We start from the raw sequence: 21,189 nt of genomic DNA on the forward strand, positions 1-21,189 counted from the left end.
TAATACCCCTCACGTAAGCTTTCATTTGCGCTCCTGAACGGACCCAGCTTCAACAAATCCTTCCCTATGACGCCGTCGCTATTCCTACTCCTATAAACACTAGGCAAATACTCTTCGGCACCCTAGAGCCGACATCGATGCCTTTGTAATCTTCAGTCTAGGCCGAACACACCCCACAATCGCGTCGCCAAACCCGCTTTTCCAGCGGCATGTCGGAACAAGAAGAGAAGAACGCGGAGAGCATAGGTGACGCAGATGGCACATCACCTAATGAGACTCCGGTGAGCTCCGAAACAACGAATGAGTCTACAGGGAAGAAGGGGAAGGCGGCCAAGAAGTTGAAGGATGGAGACTCCGCTGCGACAAACCCTGCGGCAAAGCTCACGCCCACCATGGCAGAATCGCTACTCGAACTGAACCCGGCCCTACGGAGCGAACTTGCTGGAATGGATAAAGAAAAGGCAATGGAAGCTCTTCGCCAGATGAATATTTCGGATCTCCTCACGGGTCTGTCGGTCAACCCGAAGAATCAGAAGGATATGGCGTCGTTTAAATTCTGGCAAACACAGCCTGTTATCAGGTTTGATGACAGGGAGAGCAAGGAACCTGACGGGCCGATCAAAGCCATTCAACTTGACCAGGTTTCCCGGGAGACTATTCCTCTAGTTGAAGGGTTCGAGTGGGTTACGCTGGACATCGATGATGAGGCGGAGCTGAAGGAGCTTTATGAATTGCTGGCGAACCATTATGTTGAGGATGGTAGTGCTATGTTCAGGTTCAACTACTCGCCTGCCTTTTTGAACTGGTGCGTTGCTTTCCTGCCCCCCTTACTGCGTGGTATAAAGTATATTTTGATTACTAACTTTGGTTTGTTTTCAGGGCACTCAAAGCTCCAGGGTGGAAGAGAGAATGGCATGTCGGTGTCAGAGCTTCCAAGTCTCGAAAGCTCGTCGCATCCATATGTGGTATCCCTGCCGAAATTGCAGTGCGTGGGAAACCATTAAAGGTCACCGAAATCAACTTCCTCTGCGTACATAAGAAACTTCGCTCAAAGAGACTTACACCAGTCCTTATCAAGGAGATCACACGGCGTTGTTACTTACATGGTATTTATCAAGCCATATATACAGTTGGTATTATGTTGCCTACGCCAGTCAGCGCGTGTCGTTACTACCACCGTGCTTTGGATTGGCTAAAGCTGCACGAGGTTGGCTTCTCGCCCCTTCCGGCCGGCTCAACCAAGTCCCGACAAGTTACGAGGAACCATCTACCAGGCCACACGTCCACGCCTGGCCTACGCCCAATGCAAAGCAAGGATATCGACGCGGTTCAGAATCTAGTGAACCGATATCTCAAACGATTTGACCTTTCCCAAATTCTCAGCCGAAAGGAGGTGGATCATTTACTGCTACATAAGGAGAAACCGGGAGTGGAACAGGTTGTTTGGTCGTACGTTGTCGAGGAACCGGGAACGCACAAAATCACGGACTTTGCCTCTTTCTATTCCCTGGAATCCAGCGTCCTTCAAAACTCGAAGCATAAGAACGTTAGAGCCGCGTATCTCTATTACTATGCGACAGAAGCTGCATTTGCGGAAAAGGAGAAGGGGCTCAAAGAGAGGCTTCTGATGCTTATGAATGATGTGCTAATTCTCGCTAAGAAGGTTTGTTCACACCATCTGTGAGGCTTTTTTTGATTTCGCTCTCTGTGTGTTTTCGATGGAAATTCTAACCGTTATGCCAGGAACGTTTTGACGTTATGAACGCATTGACTCTGCACGATAACCCGCTATTCCTTGAACAGCTGAAGTTTGGGGCTGGGGATGGCCAGCTTCATTATTACCTATTTAATTACAGAACGGCACCCATCGCTGGAGGAGTGAACGAGAAGAACTTGCCTGATGAACGGAAACGGGGTGGGGTTGGGGTAATCCTCGTCTGAGCTGAAAGTGGCCGAAGGCCCAAGATTATTGAATATGGTCCATCGATTCAAAACGGCGATGTACCGTGAGGGTAGGTAAGGGCTGTTTTTCTGATCATCACATGAGAAATGAACGGATATTAAACATCAGTGGCCCATGGATATTATTGCATGGATCAGGGTTACTTACATACCTCTTTGGTTCGGGCACCAATTATTATTAGATGTGTAACACTATGAATGCCCAATATGCTCTCCATACCTTATATTATTCCCCTAAAACGAGGTGCCTAGCCAAAAATGTCAGATAATCTTCAGATCTTTAAAAATTCTTCCAACGCTCTCCTCCCAGTCCATTCCAGCACGATCTAGACTCCTGCCGTGTGCCTATAAATAGCCGGCCACGTTTATGCCAAGACTAGTTTACAGGCATCGACAATCCGCCGCCATCACGTGCACCTGACGTCGTTTCGCCCTAAGCCGCAACTTGGCAGTCGAAGCGTCTAGCCCATCGAACTTGAATTGTCAATGTCTCATCCCCTTTGACCCCGTCACTTGGACTCCATGATTCAGATATATAGCTCTTGATGACCATATGCCTGGTTCTGCTTGCATCTCAAGGTTAACGTCCCATATTTCCCGCCAACTTTAGCTGCACCGTCTACTAGCAATGTCCATGCCAAGCTTGTCGCGTTTTCTTTGATCTATGAATCGGGCTGCATGAACGCTCCTATATCTTATCGCCTTGCCCCCGCCTTAATATTACCCTCGCTTTCGTGCTACTTGCTGGTCAGAGAACGATATCTTCTTGTCCAATAAAGGCCTCTTGTATTTGCATGACCTGAAATTGAACATCATTCATTGCTCCTGCCACGAACAATGGGTGGTGCGCTCTCGACTGAGGCCCAGAGGGCTTCCTCAGGTTAGCTCCCTGCTCCCTCGTAGATTTGATCACTCTGTATTTCTAGTTCCCTTGTCGTGAATCTCTGACAGTATTACTTTTGCTGTTGGTGGGGTGGCCGTGTTTAACAACATATTAACGATTTGAACCTGGGCTTGACAGTGGAGGAGCTGAGCCAACGCCTGGCACACCGATTCGCAACCAAATGCTTCACCCCTCTTGAACTTACCCATTTGAAAGACAACTTCTTCTCTAGAGCTCTAGAGCAGCGCGGTATTCGCTATTGGAATGAAGAAATATTATCAGATTTCTTGGGTATCCCCGATGGTGCGGGTTCCGCAGCCACTGCAACGAGTGATGGATCACTCGATGCGGGGCCTGTCATCTTCCGCATGGTTTCATACCTGGGTGCATTTCCCTTCCAAAACACCATGGCACCCACCGTATTGACATTTGAGGCAATGATAAAAGTGGTTGTACTCTTAACTGAGAGATATGGGAAAGTCTTGAAACGAGGGAAGAAAGATCGGATTAAATTGCTTTTCGGCAGCCTCGCGGATGTTGGGCGAAGGGATATTATCACGCAGTTGAAAGAAGCTGCGGAAGACTCATTAGAATCGATTGGCGTCGCCGATCCCAACGGTGGAAGCACCTTCGCTCATAACGGGGGTTTCTTAATTGATCAGCCCATTAACGATGGGGAGGACGAGGACGATGACGATGACCTAGCCCTTGCAGCCTTGGAATCCCTCGATGCGATTGAAGTATTCAAGCAAGATCAACGCATTGATAAAACTGTCTTCGAGTCCAAAATATCTCTAACTACCTTTCGACGACTACTAACGTTGCTTATTGTCACAGCGCCGCTGCGACCGCTGGGAACAGTGTCCAAATACACAACAGGGTTGAGCAAGTCTTCGCTAGATACTGTGCATGAGCAGGTGGACAGCATTCTAGCGGCATTGGGCTCCGAAGTAGCAGAGGATGGAATCGGATATAAATCGTTCTCCGAGTTGATATCGACGTCTCTCCCGTACCTTTTTGACCCACTAACACCTCTATTTGAGCATCTACTTTTCAGCAAGAACCTCAACCTGTCACGGAAATCTGAAACTTCCAATGGTCAGGCAGATAAGCCAGCCCCAACACCTCCTTCAACGCCTCCCCGTTCTCCTCCTTTATCGCCAGTCATTTTAACTGGCGGCTTTGATTCCTGCATTCTAAATCCCGTCATACTGTCCCACCTATCGTTCTTCATTTCCACCAGCCCTCATATACCAAATATCTTCCGCAATCGTACTCACCTGCACCCAGTCTTCTCATCGACTGAACACGGTGAATCTTTAACCTCTTTCTCCCACCATGTCATGACATGGCAAGCCCCGACCATCCTCCTAATTAGAGGAGCAGTGACATCGGAAAACAACGAAGAACAAATAACCACGATCGGTGCATATATCCCACAACCCTGGAAACAATCTTCATCATATTCTTCCCGCCGGTCATCCGAAAGCGTCCATCCTTCCACACTCCCCTGCCTCTTCGAAATCTTCCCAGTTCACACAGTCCTCCAAGGCTCCCCATCCTTCTCATCACTAAAATCCAACATGCCGGTAAGCCACTTCTCCACCAAAACCGGCATAGCAATCGGCTGCATAATCCCACCATCATCCCGAAAATCCCTTGGAAGCGATCTCCATCCCAAGCCTGCCGGTGGCGGCAGCCTCCTCATTGACTCCGCCCTTGAAAACGCCACCTTCGTAGTGTCCGACGGCCTCAACGGCGAAGGCGTGTTTCTACCCCCCGGCGTCTCCCCCAGCGGCACCACCACCACTGGTACTACCTCTACCAAAACCCCATCTTCCACATCCCCAACCGCGTCAGCAGCATCCGTATCCACCTCCAATCACAACACCACAAAGTCCATATCCATCTATAACCTTGAAGTATGGGGCATTATCCCGTCTCAATCGCTAGCCACCCAATCCGATGGGACAGGATCCCCCATCGAGAAACAGGACGCGATTGCCTTGCAGCGTGCACAATGGAATTTCGAAGCGCGCGAGGCGGAGCGCCGGCAGGCGATTAATATGAAAGTGGGCGGTGGGGAGTCGGAGGCACAGACTGGGAGAGCGCTTCTGGAGATGGCTGGGATTATTGGCGACTCACAGTATTCGGCACATCCTCATCATTGAATAATTGAGTCAGGAAGGTGTTTGGGGCGGGATGGATGTGTCTGGTTGGCTTAGGGCCATAATGATATTAGCAAATTGTATTCTTTATTACGGTTGACAACCCAATTTTTATGTTGTATATGAGATGATTGTATATGCGAGTCAACCTCTCTATTTTCTTTCTACTCCGGATGGCCGTATTCCCTCCTCTCTCTGCATCACGGATGAAAATTCTTTCCTTTCCCCCCTTTCCTTTCCTTCCTTCTCTTTTAATCTCGTTACTCTTTTCTTCCTGCCTTTTTTTTTTTGTTGTTGTTTTCTGTACTATTTTCTATGTCTTGGCGAAAAGGAATAAGGGATAATTTGTGTTCTGAGGAGTCTTTAACGTTATAGTGGCGCTTTCAAGTAAGCTCTTTCCGTCAGGTTTACAATTATTCAACGCACACTTACATGCCAATGACCAATTGCCGCTGGCGCAAAAATAATCGCTTTTTTGGTTTTTTTCTTGAAAAAAAAAAAAAAAAAAAAAAAAAAAAAAAAAGAAAAACACTCAAATTCTGCTCCGAACATTATCTCAACCTGAGCCATTATAAACAAAAATTAAAACGAGACGTGCATGAGGAATGATGTGGAAGTGGAATAAGCAAGTTACTGTACAGAAATGAAACCCCGGTATTAAATCGTATATCTAGATTTCAATAGCCCATTCAGAAAAGGGGCATCCGGGTTGGACTGCGAAGAAACAGCCATCCCAGGCCTCATCGATGAAAATCGCATCTAAAAAATCCTTCGTCGAAGCGGCACAATACCACTAGGCACATCGTAAAACTCCTTCAACTCCTCCTCAAACTGCACGTCCTCAACACTGCCCACATCGTCAAGCAGAACTCCACGATTACCAGAACCACCCCCAGTCTCTTGCGTTACAACCACGCCATTTTCTGCCCCGCTATCCACACCCTTCTCCCCACCCCCTTTGCTTTTACTCCTAGCACTGCGCGCTTGCTGCTGCTGCTGTGGTTGTGACGGCTGTTCGCCCACTGTCTGCCCTGCTTCATCGCCAGTACCATTCTGAGGAAACCCCTCATGTGGTAAGCGGAGAGCGAGGTATTCGATATCAGCACGCTCCATGCGGTCCATGATATCATTCATGTATTGGCGGACTTCGGCGGGCGGGTTGACGACGCGAGCTAAGGGCTCGAGGGTGCGTGGGTTGTTGGCGTGAATGCGCATGGTTACTGGTTGGTAATATTCTTTTATTTTTGGCTTGTGTGGAGAAGGTTTTGTTTCTGTTGTCGTCGCTGTTGATGGTTGTGTTTCTGGTCCAGTGGTGGCCGAAGTGGGCTTATCAGACTGGGGAGGGTTGGTGGCTGGTTCCGGGGTGCCTTGATTGGGTGCAGGGGTAGGGTTCTGGTTTGACGTATCTATAGGTGTTGGAGTCCCAGTTGCGGAGGTGACTTTGGATTTTTTCGACTTTGCCTTACCACTCGTTTTACCAGCAAGCGAGTCTGGTTGCGGAGCCGAGGGATCGATTTTCTTTATAACTAGAAATGATGCAATGACGGTTGTGCCACCAGGGAAGTAATCGAGGATGGTATTCTTTGGGAAAAGATATCTATCTCCAGTGGATGCGTGACCAGAACTGCTACCAGCAGGAGAGGTTGTCAGAAATTCAAATACAACGGCCTTTGGTTCTGGTTTCGGGGGCGCAACTGGAGGCTGAGATGGTGTATGTTGGTGGAAGTAGGTATTATGCGGTGAAGGTTGCTGAATGGCTTTAGACCTTATTGGCTGTGGAGGGAGTTGATTTGGGTACGTAGAGTGCGCGGAGGGAGACGCGCGAGCATGTGTTGACTGACTAGAAATGTTGGGGCCGTTTGGATGAAACGGATGAGAGGGGTGTGATTGCGTGGGTGCTGCTGGCGTAGAGGTTGGCGTTGATGAGGGAGGTTGGGGCGGTCCCGGTGTAAAAGGTCGCCCTTGTTGATCGGGCTTGAGATGTGGCGGGATATTTTGACTCTCATTTTGCCTTCTACTCGCGAGAATAGCATTGAGCTCGTCGATGTGAGCTTGGAACGTCCGCAATTGTGCCTGGTTCGCCTTGCTTGACGCTACAATCCGCATTAATGCCTTCAGCTCCGGGTTCGAGGCAGCTCGCGTGGCCAACATCTGGATAACTGGATCCGGACTTGTTTTCACAGGTTGAGAGGATTCTGGTGGGGGTTTGGAAGGAGGATGTTGCATAAGCTCGTTTTTCGTAGGGTAATTTTGAGGATGATGCGTTGGAGTTTGGCTTTGAGGAATGCGGTTTTGCGGAGATGGAGCCGGTCCTTCAGGTCGTGACTGCCGGACCGGTTGCGCGACAGGGGGGGCCGGATTACTATGAAGAGATGGTTCAAAACGGTTCTGTGGAGGGGGCTGCTGGTCTGGCGGAGGGGTAGCAGTGGGGGGAGCATGGGGACTAGGGGAGTAGGGCTGGCGTGGGTGGCCCGGAGGTGGTTGATACTGGTGGAAATTATTTGGAGGTGCGTATTGCACGATTGGTCGCTGCGGAGGTGCATATTGGATTGGTTGTTGGGCTTGCGGGTTTCGCACGGTAAATAACATAGCTTCAAAGTGATGAGGTTCAATTATGATACTGCAAGGTCCCAGTTTACTCATGGATTCCCGTGGCGGGTTCTGCGGTGGTTGGGGTTGCGATTTCTTCTTGGAAGGTTTAGTCCAGTATTTCTCAAATACGCAGTCATTGAGCCACTTTATCCTTGACCGCTGGAGTGCAGCAGCCAATACAGCACTGAAGAGGAGACAATAATCAGTAAAGAGATATTCCCCTTATACAAAGCAAGGTTCAACATGAAGCCTAAACCATAAGCACGTACCTCTCCGCGTAGGACTGATATTCCTGTAGTGACAGCGTGCTTGGTTGCGGTTTGGTAAGAGTAGGCAACGGGTCTCCATCTTTAATATGTGTGGGAAGTATTTTCTTTTCAGGCTCCGGCGACGGAGGGATAGTAGGCGTAGCAGATGCTTTCCTCTTCGCTGGTGTGGTGTCCCGTTTCAGCGTTGATTCTGAGAGCTTTCTCTTTGCCGCGGACTCCCCGCCGCGAGGAGGAGCTTTCCGTTTCTCCCCCATGGCAATTGTGAGAGAGAGGTCTATTTCGGCGGTTGGAATGCGCAAGACTTCATTTCCAACTTGTAGTCGTACGAGATAAGAGGCTGAGGTCCTAGGTGATGTCACGGAGGTTAGGAAGAGGAGTTGTCGCAAAAACTACCTAGGTATACCGTATCATGGGGAATTGCCTTCCATGGTTTAGTGCTATCCTGATTGGGTTTAGCACAACATCACCGCTTTCTGGACTATATAAATCCCTCCCCCCGCCGCTTGAACATCCTCTCTCTATCATCCCTATTTTTCCTTTCTTTTCTCATAATTCTCTTGTCTTGTGTGTGCTGTGCCCATCCCCTCTTTCCCCTTGGGCCCCACTGCTAGTGTCACCTGGCCCAGCTGTGCCACAGCTGAAACTGTTCTTGACATGATGATCATGTCCACTTTTTCTTCTTCTCAGATGCAATTTCACCTCACTCTACTGTCAAGTTACTCTAAAACCATGCACAGACTGAGGCCTGCTACTGGGATATCTAGTCTGCCCGGGACTGTGGCTGGCTGAGGTTTCCTGTTCACTTTGTGATCTCATTTTTTATTGTGTACATGACAAGCGTATTGCTCTACATTCTATATTTGATGTTTTGGGGTTCTGCACACCTATTCTATCAATGCTGCCAATCCCATCCTGTCTGTGCCTTGGTGCTTGTTGTTCTTAATCTCTCCCTTTCGCAATTGGTCAGCAAACCCGATGTTTCTCACCTGTGGTGCATGCCGGTGATGGGCGGCCTTCACTCATTGAGATGGTATGTCAATGGAAAAAAAAAAAAAAAAAAAGGCCTTCACATGGAAGAAACAGTATCTGCCTTGCTGCGCTGTGGAACCATTATGCATCAGGCCCTGACCAGAGTACAAGGTCTGAAAGGTCTGATTGATTGCAAGGGTGACATGTCCAGATGAAAAAAAAATCTCCCTGACAATTCAAGCCTCGCAGCATGGCTGATGTGTGACATGGACATGATTCAATCTGCTCCAGTGCAGGTGAATTCTCAGTCACACTATATTCTCTCTTGACTAGTAGCAAGGTACTGAGTTGACAAAGATGAATGTTCACTGAAAAAGGGACTTCAGTCTCAGCCTCCTGAGGGCTCAAATTGACCAGAAGAGAAAGAGGTGATGTGACAGTGTGATGCAATGTCTGAGTTTTCTCATTTTCACAATCCACACTTCAATGAATTAACAGACTAATTCACTATTGAAAATTCATGTTCATGCTATAAGACTGTGCATTGGAGCAGCTATGATCACATGACAATCATCTAGCACCCTTTCAGTCAGTGTTACAGTTTAGGAAATAAAAAGTGAGAAGGGTTACAATCTTCCCTTGCTTTCTGTGTGGACGGTGGCTGGTGTTGCAAGTTGATAGGTGACACTCATCTTCCTGTCTTGTTTTACCCAGGATTTGGCCGACCTCCCCTCCGTGGCGCCGTGACAGACCCTACAAGAACAACCCAGGGTACTGTAACAAAGCCAGCTAATCGGAGGGTTCCTTCGCGCATCACGTTATGGGACACCTTCATTGACGAGCAGATGATGGTGTGGGAGAGACTCTATGGTAATCCGTCATTTTTGACTGAAAAACTGTTTCCGTCGAAACATCAGCTTGAGTATGTCCGCCAGCTCATCACCCCGAATGTTATCGGTCAGGACTCCGATGATGTTGAATTCTGCTGTAGAAGGCTCGTTGTTGTTGTCACAACTCAGCTCTGCTCTTACATGGTTCACAAAGGCGTGTGTTACAGCTACATATGCACTGGAGAAGCCTTTATCTTCATTCACATCCTGGATGATTCATCTTCAGTTCAATGTGCGCTTTGCAGACCAGAACTGAATGTCAAGGTGACTGGTGAGAATGAGCTACAGTTGACAGCTGCCACACAGGTTCTGGTGTTCACAATCCAAGCATTGATCTCGCCAGCAGTACCCCAGGAGTGGCATGATGCTGCTGCAAGGTTTGATGTTTGGCCAGTGAAGTATTCTGAAATACTAGAGCAGACTCCACCCGCTGCTCACTCAAAACATGCATCCCCCCTGTACTGTGGCAGACAACTCTGTAACCTTCCTCCCTTCGGGATGATGCTGTGATCCAGATGCCGGCCCTCTGAAGACAAACACCGATTGCTGAGCTCTCACTCACTGTCTCCTCCCTCATCTCCTCCTCTTACCCCGTCACAATCTGGCATTCATGCTTGAACATGAAGGAGAGGGTCCGGTTCAGCTGCAAAGTCGCGAGGCGCGCCGGGATGCGGGGAAGTCAGTGGCACCTGGCGGACGCCCAATGCCATTAAAACACCGGCCATCAAAGCCCACCTGTACTGCTCCCAGCAATGTCTCCTTGCGCTTAAGGGATGGTAGCCCTCTTGATTCATTGTGCCCCAATTACCAGGATCACCAGAAGTCCCGGATCCAGATACATGGCTTCTGTGCTCGTATCCGGAAGCAGCTTGCCATGGATCGTGGCCCGGACGCCGACTGCCGTCCTCAAGGCAGGTAGCTGTGGTGCACTGTTCAAAGTCCGGCTCTCATCGCATGGATACACTGTAGTCGCCAAGGGTGTGGAATACAAGCATGTGCATAAGCTCGAACATGAAAAGCGAACGTGAGTTTCCCTGATACCTGTGGGCTGCAGAGGGCATATATTAATGGATACAGGAGGCCTCGACTGCGTTGGCAGCGGCAAGGAGAATGTTGAACCATAGCCGCCACGGTCCATTTCCGGTGCACTGCCAAATAACATCTCCGAGGATGGACCCTCGAAGGAAACCCATGCGAGAGTCGGCGACTCTTTCGCACCCCACCTTGAGCCAGACACAAGCGGCCCCCATATCCTGCTACATCGTGAGGCTATGGAAGGGCATCTTGAATTTCTCCTGTGGGCACCCATATGGCAGTCGGAGGATGACATTGCGAAGGTCCATCCGGATCAGCTCAAGTGATACAAGGAGAGGTTGGATGTCGGCCCTGCAAGAAGGGCCTCTCAGGCGAGAAAGCGAGCACGGTCCCCTTTTTCAGAGCCTAGGAGATCATCACATCAGAAAAAGCCGCGGAAGTGCTAAATATAGGTTCAGTCAAATGAGAGTCAGCAAATTACTTTTGTTTAATTGTTGTCTTGTCTTGTATGCTTGTCTTGCCGGTATATCTGGCTAACTTGAGGTTAGAGGATCTGGAATGTGAGGCCATGTATTTATCCAGATTGTATTGTCAAGTGATTAGAATCTGCCCAGCCAACACTGAACACTATGTATATGATAGTCATTTTGGATTACATCAAGTACAAAAATTCTAGCAGAGCACTGGTGACCCGATTCGGTCACTAGTCAAATGTTAAACCCCTTTCCGGACTATCCCACACCAGTACATCTGCAACTGAAGCAGTCCAAATACAACAATCCTCCAGAGACAAGATCACATACCGGAGGGCGGGATTTCGGCGCGTCGACGCGTTGTTGATGGAAGATATTGTGTTCTTGACGATAGGTTCTATGCTGTTGATGGTGTTTGGTTGCCTCCTCATGGTCACCATGACAGTTGATCTATCGCGCTTGTGTTCTGCTCAAATAGGGTTTGCGCAGGCCTGGGATATATGGAGTGACAAGCAAATGCCACCTCATTCCTGGTGTTACCGGCGAAGACGGGTTAAAGGTGAAAGAATAATGTAAGATTTTAGATAAAGTTATTCGAGATATCAATGCTGCTAAGACGAAGTGCGGTAAAGAACAAAAGAATTCCAAGGGCTGGAAAAGTGAGCGGTTATCAGTGCGAAGAGAGTTCTATCGCCTGTAGGGGATAAAAGGGGAAGTTGGGAGGGAGGAAAAGAGAGGTCAAAGGGGTGTTCATAACATTCATCAAGTGAAGATATGTGCCGCTTGTGTTGCCTTCTTGTCAAGTTTGACCTTCTAAAATTGGATTCGCCAAGCTTACAGCAAAGAAAGGAAATTTGATCCACTTCTCATGGTGCATTGTGGGCGCATCGTGGCCCTTGTAATTTGATGGTGGTGTCAAACCTATGCGCAGTAGTCTTCACACTTCTACAATGAGGAATAGAATATATACATAGCAAGTGAGGAAAGATGCCTCATATCATTTGTACAGAAGAGCAACAATGGAGTATCATTAGCCATTTATCAAATACAAAGATGAGATGAAACAAGTATAATCAATACAGGAACATGCTGCTGCTAGAATGTAAACCACATCTTTGATGACGCCCTGTAGGCTCCCGATCTCTATATGTATATGTGAAAATGTCTGGCTGAGGGTTGGAATTGCTATCTCCCTTGCTCAAATTCAAGCCTCCTTTCGGCATCTTGACAACACTGCTGTTCTCGAGTGTAGGATTGTTGTAAGTTCAAAACCTGAGTTGTAGTTTCATTTCCATGATTCATTTTTGTGTGGAAAATACAGCGGTACATCGCTATGTCATGGCAGTTGCGAAATATTCCATCCCAACGGGTGAAGAAAAATCTCAAAGTTCTTATCGCTGTATTTGTTCCTGGTACTTGACCTAGATTCACTTGATTCATTCAAGCTGGTCTTTGATTTTGTCCGGCGGAGGGAAGAGGTCCCATGCGTTAGGTAGCGGCTACCCGTTACTAAACATAAAGACACTGCGCACACCTGCTCTAGCTTCCCGTGCCCGTCCCTAATTCAAGTTGTCAGGGATTCCGCAAAGTCAGAGCCTTCGGGATTCCACACCTGACTAAATCCTCACACGATTTCCTCCGCGATGAGAAGTCGTCCGCAGATATGGGTGCCGAACACTTAACTCCTTCAATCTTGCATCTGAAAGCCTCACTGCCCATGCCGCATAGCCTTTCTGTATCTGCCGTCGCAGAGGCCCACCTTCGAGGAAGTCACAGGTGAAAAGTGGAGGTCCCAATTGTATGTTGAGAAGGGTTGATAGTTTGCCTAGTAGTATTTTGTGTTGGGAGGAAGACCCTGGTTTTGATCGTCTTGCTAATAACCTTGTTAGATTCTCTTCTGTACGGTAGCAAGATTTAACTAACCAAAAGCTCCCCAAAGCTTGCAACAAGCGCATCCTCATAATCGCAGTATTTTAATTCTTGGCAACCCATTGATTCACGATGAGGAAACGTTGTTGCGACGTCAAAATCTATCCATACCACCCTTTCCGGGGTACTGGGAACAATTAGGATGTTTTTGGGATAGATATCATTGTGGTGGATTAGGGCGCTATGAATCGCTTTCATGCCGATCATCGCCTTACGGAAGCGATGAGTTGAGTAATTTACGCAGTTCAGTGCTTCTGCGCCGGATAAATATTCAAGCAAAATCGCCTTCGGTCTGTATCTGTCGTTGGCGAAAGCATTAAGCTGTGGAGCTCGGATTTCAAGTCGGTCGATATAACCATAGTAGCGGGGTACAAAGCCACGCTCACATACACCAAAGGCATGAAGGTTTCTGTAAGCATTCAATTCGCATCGAAAACGATTGAGGTCACGGCCTTTCTTCGTAAATCCTGGGTCACCATTGTCATGAAACTGCGAAGTCAGCGTTATTCTGGAGAAGGATATTAGAACTTACAAGTTTCATTGCATATCGGTTGCCATGAAGCTCTATCTCAAACACTGAAGAAGCCTGTGAACGAGAGATTTCCCTCCAGATATGTATGGAATCAGGGTCGGGGCGTAGTAAGTCGGTCGGATACCTCGAGCTCATCGTGACGGTCAGCGTGCGAGGTGGGAAATATCGAGGCTGGGCCAAAGTTTGGAAGAGGCTATCTCCTAGGGCTGGGAGCCTTCAAACTGGAGCTGGTACCAGCTTGTCGTCGAACTCGTCCCAGACCTGTTTCCAGTAGAAGTTCTACTAACTTGGTCGGGGAGACACGTGATTTGGATCTGACTAAGCCCTGTTTTATCCCACCAGGTTGAAAATTAATCTCTTTATATTCTATATGAATTTATCTATTCATTTAATTGATTATGAATCAGTTATACATGCTTTTTGATTGATTGATGAGCTGAATGAATGAATGAATGAGTGAATTGAAAGATTGAAAGTCAATTACCAACTGATTATTACTGTATTGTGCGAGGTCAGGGTCATGATTATGTAATGAGGTCAAGTGGCGCACTTAGCAAGGTCAAGTTTTCTGCTTCCTGCACATGGCAGCAGCACTGAGAGAGCTCTTGGAGGAATAACGTTGTTATGTTTTTAATCTAACTACGCGAGTTACACTAAATAGGTTGGGGTGGCACGTGACTAGGGTAGGTGTAGTAATCACCAACACCCCCCCTTGCTACGCCGTGGTCTATAAGCCGCCACCCGGGGCCTCTCTCATCCCCAAATCTTTCAAAAATGCAATAATAATTAATTACATGAATCAGACCCTGATTTCCTCATTAGGAAAGGCGTCTGTATGGCAATAACTGTAAAAATCAAGAAATACATGCAAAATCCATTGATTCACTGTATTATTATTACCATTCAATCATTCCTTTCTGATCTCTTTTCAACCAATTCTTTTGACAAAATCTTCAAATGCAGGCTTCATCAGTGACTTGATAAGACTGTCAGCTATATTCACTGTAGAATCAACATGTTTCATCATGATTTCCTCTTTTTCAACCAAATTGTGAAGAATATGATATCTAATCTTGATATGATATAATCTTTATATTAAGAATTCTCCCTTTGCTAGATCAATTGCTCCCTTATTATCAACTTATAGATGTGAGCATATTTTCACTTTTTCATTATTTATCAACTCAGTATCATATTCTTTCGCTCCACCACGAACTCGCTCGATTTTTCGAATAAGAACCCGCCGATAGATCCATCGAAAAGCCCTCGATCATACGAGCATTTTGACCCCATCGCCGACCGCATACCCCGTGTGGTGGTGGAGTTATCCAGCCAAATGTGAACCAGATGTCGTTCGGAACTCCTGCGTGGGATTATCCCCCATTCTCCCCTACCACACCACAACCCCGGGCCAAATTGCCATACAAATTGTAAGGTGAAGAGACCTAGCCGTATGCACCAATCTTCTCAATTTTGGAAGATCCCCAATCTGTAGTTGTGGAGATATCTGAGAAGCGACCTCCGCGAAAACCCTGTCCATCTTTGATGTTCCAAAACACCAACGCCAAGTCCCACCCTTGTACCGCCCTTCCCAATCTGGCCCATCCCCGGCAGAAAAATACAAAAAGATACCTCAGTGATAATATCAAGCACATAATCAATGAACAACAAGTCAACAGCACACCAACAACTATAAAATCAGTATACCCCAAGGTCTGACTGAGCCTTTGATCCCTGCACAGTGAGATATATTAAATCTAGTTTTAATATCTCAATATTCAATAGATTCTGCAAGGGATTGAGAACAGCAACACTAGATTTCTATTAAATTTAAGAATTAACTCTATATTGATATAATCATTGACAAAGTCTTCTATTTTAAGATATAAATAACCAGTTTCTCTACATCTCACTGACAATATTTATATTATTATATAGAAACAGACTTATATTCTCTATAATATCAAGACTCTGAAGAGGAAAAGTCTTGATAGAGAGTATACAGTAGTGCATATCTTAGCAGTTTCTATCTCATTCTTCTGCAGCAGTTAATGCAAAAAAAAAAAAAGATCTTAGAAATAGTTTTTTACTTCTCTTGAAAAAGTAAGATGTTTTTCTCTGAGTTTTATACAATATTCTTATAAAGAATTAAAAACAGAGTTGTTTTCTGTTATAATTTCATATTCTTTTAAGTAAGAATTACTTTTTCAGTAGCTGAAGAGCTTTCATTAATACTTAATTCTTTTTTACACTCTTTATTAACTGATTTGAGTTGCACACTTGTTGTGTGAGAAGAATTGAATAATTTAGAATAAAATTAAATAGTTTTAATCAATTTCTCTGCAAAAAATTGATTTATTTTTTATCAGTTTTTCTCTCAAAAACTGTTATATCATCTGATTTACTATCAATTGATATCATACTTTTTCTCACTGTATCTCAAGAAAGAGATTGTAAAGATTTTATTAATTTATCTTAAAAATCAATTTTAGTTTATTAAATTCTCTTCAAAAATCTAACCTAGTTACTGAACTAGTATGAAAAAAATCAGGTGTTTATACACAAAAGTCTGCTAGTCTTCTTTTGAAATAGTCTGACCAACTTTTCAATTGAAAACAGGCTTAGAAATCTCTTAATTGAAACAGTCTGATCAACTTTTCAATTCAAAAGAGTTTAATAAATATCTCAATTGAATTAGTCTGATCAACTTTTCATTGAGTAAGAATAATGAGTTCAAAAGTACACTCAGTTGATGTGGAAAAAGATGCTTTCTCAAATACTATTTCTGAGATTGAAATTCTGAAGAGAAGAAAGAAAGAAGAAATAGAGAAACAACAAGTTCTTGAAATACAGAAACTTGAAAAAGTAAGTAAAATTCTTAGAAAGCAGTGTCTGAGTGAGATGAATGAAGAAGTTCTGTTAATTCTTCATGCTCAGGCTAGACAATTACAGAAAGTGATCAAGTTCAAACTTGGAATTTCAAACACAGTTTAAAAAACTTTGAAAATTTCTAATACAATCACTGACTCTTCAGTTTGCTCTTCTTTCTTTTCTACTTCTTCTTCTTATTCTTCTTTAAATTAGAAGAAAACATATGCTTAAGCAGCTGAATCTGCTGTCTCTAAATCTGCTATCTCTAAATTTGCTATCTCAAAATCTGCTTAAAATTCTGAGAAAACTGAGAAGAATACTGCTCATACTTCTAGTGATAGAAGAGTGAAGAAAAAAATATAAAAAGAGAAAAATCTTCAAATCTTCAGAAATAGAAGACTTATTCTCAAAGTCTCAAATCAGAATATATTGCAGAAAAATAAGCTAAACTCAAACCTCATTTTCAGAATTAGAAATGAAATCAATCAACAGTTCTTTTCTCAGTTCATGACTGATATTGAAGTTCAAAAATCAGTTATAGCTTCAATTGAGTCATTCTTCTTTTAAAACTTCATCATTCTGACTACAATGCCTGAATTCAGTGCTGAATTCCTTATTCAGAATGAGAATCTCTGAAAATTAGCAGTAGAATCTTTGTTAAACACAATAATTCTATCTAAGAGAGATGAAAAGTGAGACAAATTCATTCTTCATAATATTCCAGTTGAAATTTTTAACTGTGAAGAAGAAATGCTACTTCTCAAAAATGAATTAGAAGAATACAACTCTATTCAACTGAGAAAGAAGCCTGTATGACTAAATTCAATTGAGTTCAGATAAAGTAGAAGAAATGTCTCTGTTCTAGTATATACAAAGACAATGAAACAGTCAAAGATCTCTGAAGTAAGAGTAGTAGGTTTGAAAATAAGAGTTCATGAATACAAAGACTTAAGAATGAATCTCAAAGCTCAAACACAGTGTTCAAACTGTCAAAGATATGAACACTTTGCAATCTCCTGTTTCAGAGACTTAAAATGTGCATTCTGTGCCAGAGATCATAAAACTAGTGAGCATAAATATAAAACATGCTTAAAAAGAGATGAAATATGTCAACACACTCTGCTTAAATGCTCTAATTACAAAGAAAAATATGCATCTAGCTCAAAAGAATGTATATTTACTTCAAGAACTCAAAAGAACTGAAGAAAAGATGAAGCTCAGAGTAAACCTAGAACTGAAGAGAATAGTCAAGTCAGTAAACTCATAACTATAAGCTTAAAAAGAAGAAACTCTTAACTGTCTAAGTCTTCAAACTTCAATTCTTCAGCTAAATGTAAACAGAATTTGAATTCTCAAACTTCTGTTAAGATTAGAGAATTGAGAAATAACTCTGATAATAAACTAGATATAATGTAAGCAGTTGAGATTTCTACTTTTCAGAACAGTTATAATCTACTATCTGATGATAGTGATTAGATTCTACTCTACTCTCTTTTAGTATGAATATACAATAAAAACAACAAAAAAAGTTTAAAAACTCTTCAAAAATCACATTTATTTAAAATAATGTGAATAGAAACTCAAATTGTATTTATTCTTATCTTCAAATTGCATTTGAATAAAAAGTTGATTTTATACTGCTTCAGAAGCCGAATTTTGATACTGAGTAAAAATATGTTATTTCTCATTCAAGCTACTACTGCTTTTTACCTCAAAAGTCTGAGATAAAGTCAAGAGTAGTGATCTATGAAAGAAAGAGATCAAGATATTAATTTAATCTAAGATTTAATATTATGTCTGACCCTGATATTCTGGTGAGTGATATTATAGATAAAGAAAATGAGTTTGATACTATACAGCTTATAAATATCTATAATGAAAAGTCATTGAAGAAATATAATAATATCTGAATAATTGATAAAGAATTTCTGAACATAACTTCATCAAGAAACTCTATAATTGCAGGAGACTTCAATGCACATCATCTCTGATGAAATTCAGAATACAAGAGAGCAGTGAGAGCTGATAATCTGATTGAATGAATCTTTGAGCATTCAATAGATTTGGTTAATAAGTCTGATCAACAAACATTCTTTAGAAAAGACATGAAACAGAAGTCTATTATAGATCTAATCTTCATATCACAAAATCTAATGAAAAGAAGACTTATAAACTGGTTTATTAATTCAAATGAGACATCAGGATCAGGTCATGAGATTATTCAATTTGATATTGAACTGAGTGAAAAATAAATGAGTGAAAATCCTCTTCTCTCTAATCAGTATAACTTTGAAAAAGGTGATTGAAAAGCAGTTGAAGAAAGCATAAAACTGTTAAAATCTGAAAGACAGAATAAGCTATATTGAAATTCTGGTTAAGATATCTCAAATGAAATGCTTAAGAATAGAGTGAAGCTTATTACATCTATTATTCTAACAAGTGTTAGAGATAATATTTCAAAGAGAAAATCTTCTGAGTATTCAAAACCTTGATGAAATGAGAATATCTTATCTAAAAGGAAAGAATTAGCTACTGCTAGAAGAAATTGAAAGAATGATATAATATCTGATAAAGAGTTCAAAGCTGTCAGAAATGAATATTTTTCAGATATTAAAAGAGCTAAAACAGACTGCTGAAATAAATTTCTTGAAGAAGTATAAGAGAAGAAAGTTTTTAAAGCTTTTAACTATACTAAAACAAGAAGTGTAGCAAAACTTCCAGTCTTAGAATATGAGTTTCAGAATGAATCATATACAGCAAACTCTTTTGAGAAAAAATGTCAAGTCTTCATGAGAATTCTCTTTCAGAACTCACCAGATTCAGATTCAGATTCAGAGAAAGAGAATATATCACTTCTCAACTATATCAATGAAAATGACTGGGAATGACCTGATCTTACATAAGATGAATTAGAGTCAGCTATCTTCTCAAGTTCTGTTAAAACTGCTGCAGGTCCTGATTCAATTAATCACTTGATTATTCAGAATACATATTCCTACTTAAAGAATGAATATTTTGAGCTCTTTTTCAATCTCTTGAAAAATGAATATCATTCTGAATGCTGAAGAGAAGTCACTGAAGTGATTCTTGCAAAACCTAATAGAAAAACTTCAATTTCTAAGTCATATAGAGTAATATCTCTATTGAACTGTCTAGAAAAGGTTTTAGAAAAGATAATAGCTACTTAACTATCTTTTATAAGCTCTATAGATGATTCTCTTTTATTCAGTGAATAAATGAGAGATAGAAAACAGTGTTCTGCAATTGACACTGTTCTCTCAGTTGTTCATGATATTCAAATAGCAAAGCATGAGGATCTGGTCTCAACTGCAGTTTTTATTGATATAAAAGAAGCATTTGATCATGTTTCAAAGTCAAAGTTAATTCAGATATTGAAGATATTAAAACTGTCACTTTCTCTAATAAAATGAGTTAACTGTTTTATATCTAAAAGAAGTATATAACTCTTCTTTAATGAAATGAAATAAGACAAGACTGAGATAAAAATAGAAGTATCACAGAGATCTTCAATCTCACTCATTTTATTTGCAATATACACTGCATATCTATTTAAAAATAGAAATATGAGAATAGTGTGATCTCTGAGTTATATGAATGATATTGGTCTAGTCTACAGCTCAAAAACTATCAAAGAGAATTTGAAAATAATTGAAGAAGCTGCAAAGGAAATCTTTGTTAGAGTAGATATCAATCAAATTCAATTTAATATGAATAAAACTGAGTTAATTCACTTCTTTTCAAGATTCAATGAGAAAGAACTATCTCTAACTCTTTTAAATAGAGAGATTAAACCCAGTGTAAATGTCAAATGATTAGAAGTATGATTAAACTTCAAGTTGAATTTTAAATATCACATTCAACAAAGAACTGTCAAGGCAGAAAGACTATTGAACAACATGATCAGACTATCAAATACAGAGAGAGGTCTATCCTTCCAGGCTATGAGACAGTTATATATAGCCTGTATTACATCAGTAGCTGATTATGAAGTTCAAGTTTGATGAAATAATTAAGGGAATTTCACTGAACTCTTTCAAAGTCTGTAAAACAGAGCCTTGACAAGAATTCTGAGAGTATTCAAATCATCTCCTATTAAAGCAATGGAAATTGAAGCTTCAATTCCTTCTCCTGCTATTAGATTTGAAAAGGCCTGTATGAACTATGCTCTGAGAGTTGTAAAAATGAGCTTAAATCATATAATCAGAGAAAGAGTCTCTGAACTGAATTGAAATAGATTTCTTGATTGGAATGAAAATAATTCTTCAAAGAAAATGCCTTCTCAACTGTACAGACTATGCTCTCTGATTAAAAATTAATTTTCTTCTTTAAATGTTGAAAAAGTTGATCATGAGAAGTTATCTTCCTGGAGAGAAAAGCTTGAATCTCTTATAGACTTATAAATAAGTGAACTATCAAAAGAGAAAGAATATGAACAGCATTTGAAGAGAATTTCTACAATCAATATAAAGAACTCTATTCTGATTTATTCAGATGGCTCAAAAAATGAGAACTTGAATAGATTAGATGCAGACATTGCTTATACTGAAGATAATATCAATTTTATCTCAGATTTCTGAAATCTAGGCTCTGAATGT

At 42.4% G+C, this 21,189-nt stretch overlaps 6 protein-coding genes across 7 annotated transcripts; 4 read left to right on the forward strand and 2 right to left on the reverse strand.

The window, feature by feature from the left end:
• Positions 1-18: 18 nt before the first annotated feature.
• Positions 19-2,258, forward strand: BDBG_02403 (glycylpeptide N-tetradecanoyltransferase). The gene is made up of 3 exons (XM_002627686.2): positions 19-805; positions 880-1,663; positions 1,744-2,258. Exons 1-3 carry the CDS (start codon positions 210-212, stop codon positions 1,939-1,941), a joined length of 1,578 nt encoding a protein of 525 aa, XP_002627732.1. The 5' UTR covers positions 19-209; the 3' UTR covers positions 1,942-2,258.
• Positions 1,095-8,261, reverse strand: BDBG_02405. 2 transcript variants are annotated; one of them, XM_031720771.1, is made up of 3 exons: positions 7,875-8,261; positions 2,115-7,789; positions 1,095-2,031 (listed from the first exon to the last, which is right to left on the reverse strand). In XM_031720771.1, exons 1-2 carry the CDS (start codon positions 8,126-8,128, stop codon positions 5,773-5,775), a joined length of 2,271 nt encoding a protein of 756 aa, XP_031577047.1. In that variant the 5' UTR covers positions 8,129-8,261; the 3' UTR covers positions 1,095-2,031; positions 2,115-5,772. The 2 variants fall into 2 exon arrangements, with proteins under 2 accessions (XP_031577047.1, XP_002627734.1); XM_002627688.2 differs by having other exon boundaries at positions 2,111-7,789; positions 7,875-8,246.
• On the forward strand, positions 2,374-5,291 carry BDBG_02404 (uncharacterized protein). Its single transcript, XM_002627687.2, has 2 exons — positions 2,374-2,842; positions 2,984-5,291. The coding sequence occupies exons 1-2, from the start codon at positions 2,800-2,802 to the stop codon at positions 5,014-5,016; spliced, it is 2,076 nt and encodes a 691-aa protein (XP_002627733.1). The 5' UTR covers positions 2,374-2,799; the 3' UTR covers positions 5,017-5,291.
• Positions 8,262-8,986: 725 nt separating the features above from the next.
• Positions 8,987-10,243, forward strand: BDBG_16556 (uncharacterized protein; the record flags this gene model as incomplete). The annotated part of the gene is made up of 2 exons (XM_031724485.1): positions 8,987-9,023; positions 9,558-10,243. The coding sequence occupies 2 exons, from the start codon at positions 8,987-8,989 to the stop codon at positions 10,241-10,243; spliced, it is 723 nt and encodes a 240-aa protein (XP_031577048.1).
• A 100-nt stretch (positions 10,244-10,343) lies between these two features.
• Positions 10,344-10,652, forward strand: BDBG_16557 (uncharacterized protein; the record flags this gene model as incomplete). Its single annotated transcript, XM_031724486.1, has 1 exon — positions 10,344-10,652. One exon carries the CDS (start codon positions 10,344-10,346, stop codon positions 10,650-10,652), a length of 309 nt encoding a protein of 102 aa, XP_031577049.1.
• A 2,414-nt stretch (positions 10,653-13,066) lies between these two features.
• BDBG_02407 (uncharacterized protein) lies at positions 13,067-13,837 on the reverse strand (the record flags this gene model as incomplete). Its single annotated transcript, XM_031720772.1, has 3 exons — positions 13,067-13,114; positions 13,165-13,659; positions 13,703-13,837. The coding sequence occupies 3 exons, from the start codon at positions 13,835-13,837 to the stop codon at positions 13,067-13,069; spliced, it is 678 nt and encodes a 225-aa protein (XP_031577050.1).
• Between the last annotated feature and the right edge of the window lie 7,352 nt (positions 13,838-21,189).

Source organism: Blastomyces gilchristii (genome assembly GCF_000003855.2).
Source record: "Blastomyces gilchristii SLH14081 genomic scaffold supercont1.3, whole genome shotgun sequence".
Taxonomy (NCBI): Eukaryota; Fungi; Ascomycota; class Eurotiomycetes; order Onygenales; family Ajellomycetaceae; genus Blastomyces; species Blastomyces gilchristii.

Excerpts from the sequence above, each read along its gene's own strand:
- BDBG_02405 (XM_031720771.1), bottom strand. The coding sequence starts at position 8,128 with ATGGGGGAGAAACGGAAAGCTCCTCCTCGCGGCGGGGAGTCCGCGGCA. Across the intron at positions 7,790-7,874 it reads TATCAGTCCTACGCGGAGAG|TGCTGTATTGGCTGCTGCAC; the intron begins GTACGTGCTTAT and ends TCTCCTCTTCAG.
- BDBG_02404 (XM_002627687.2), top strand. The coding sequence starts at position 2,800 with ATGGGTGGTGCGCTCTCGACTGAGGCCCAGAGGGCTTCCTCAG. Across the intron at positions 2,843-2,983 it reads GGCCCAGAGGGCTTCCTCAG|TGGAGGAGCTGAGCCAACGC; the intron begins GTTAGCTCCCTG and ends TGGGCTTGACAG.
- BDBG_02403 (XM_002627686.2), top strand. The coding sequence starts at position 210 with ATGTCGGAACAAGAAGAGAAGAACGCGGAGAGCATAGGTGACGCAGAT. Across the intron at positions 806-879 it reads TCGCCTGCCTTTTTGAACTG|GGCACTCAAAGCTCCAGGGT; the intron begins GTGCGTTGCTTT and ends GTTTGTTTTCAG. Across the intron at positions 1,664-1,743 it reads TGCTAATTCTCGCTAAGAAG|GAACGTTTTGACGTTATGAA; the intron begins GTTTGTTCACAC and ends CCGTTATGCCAG.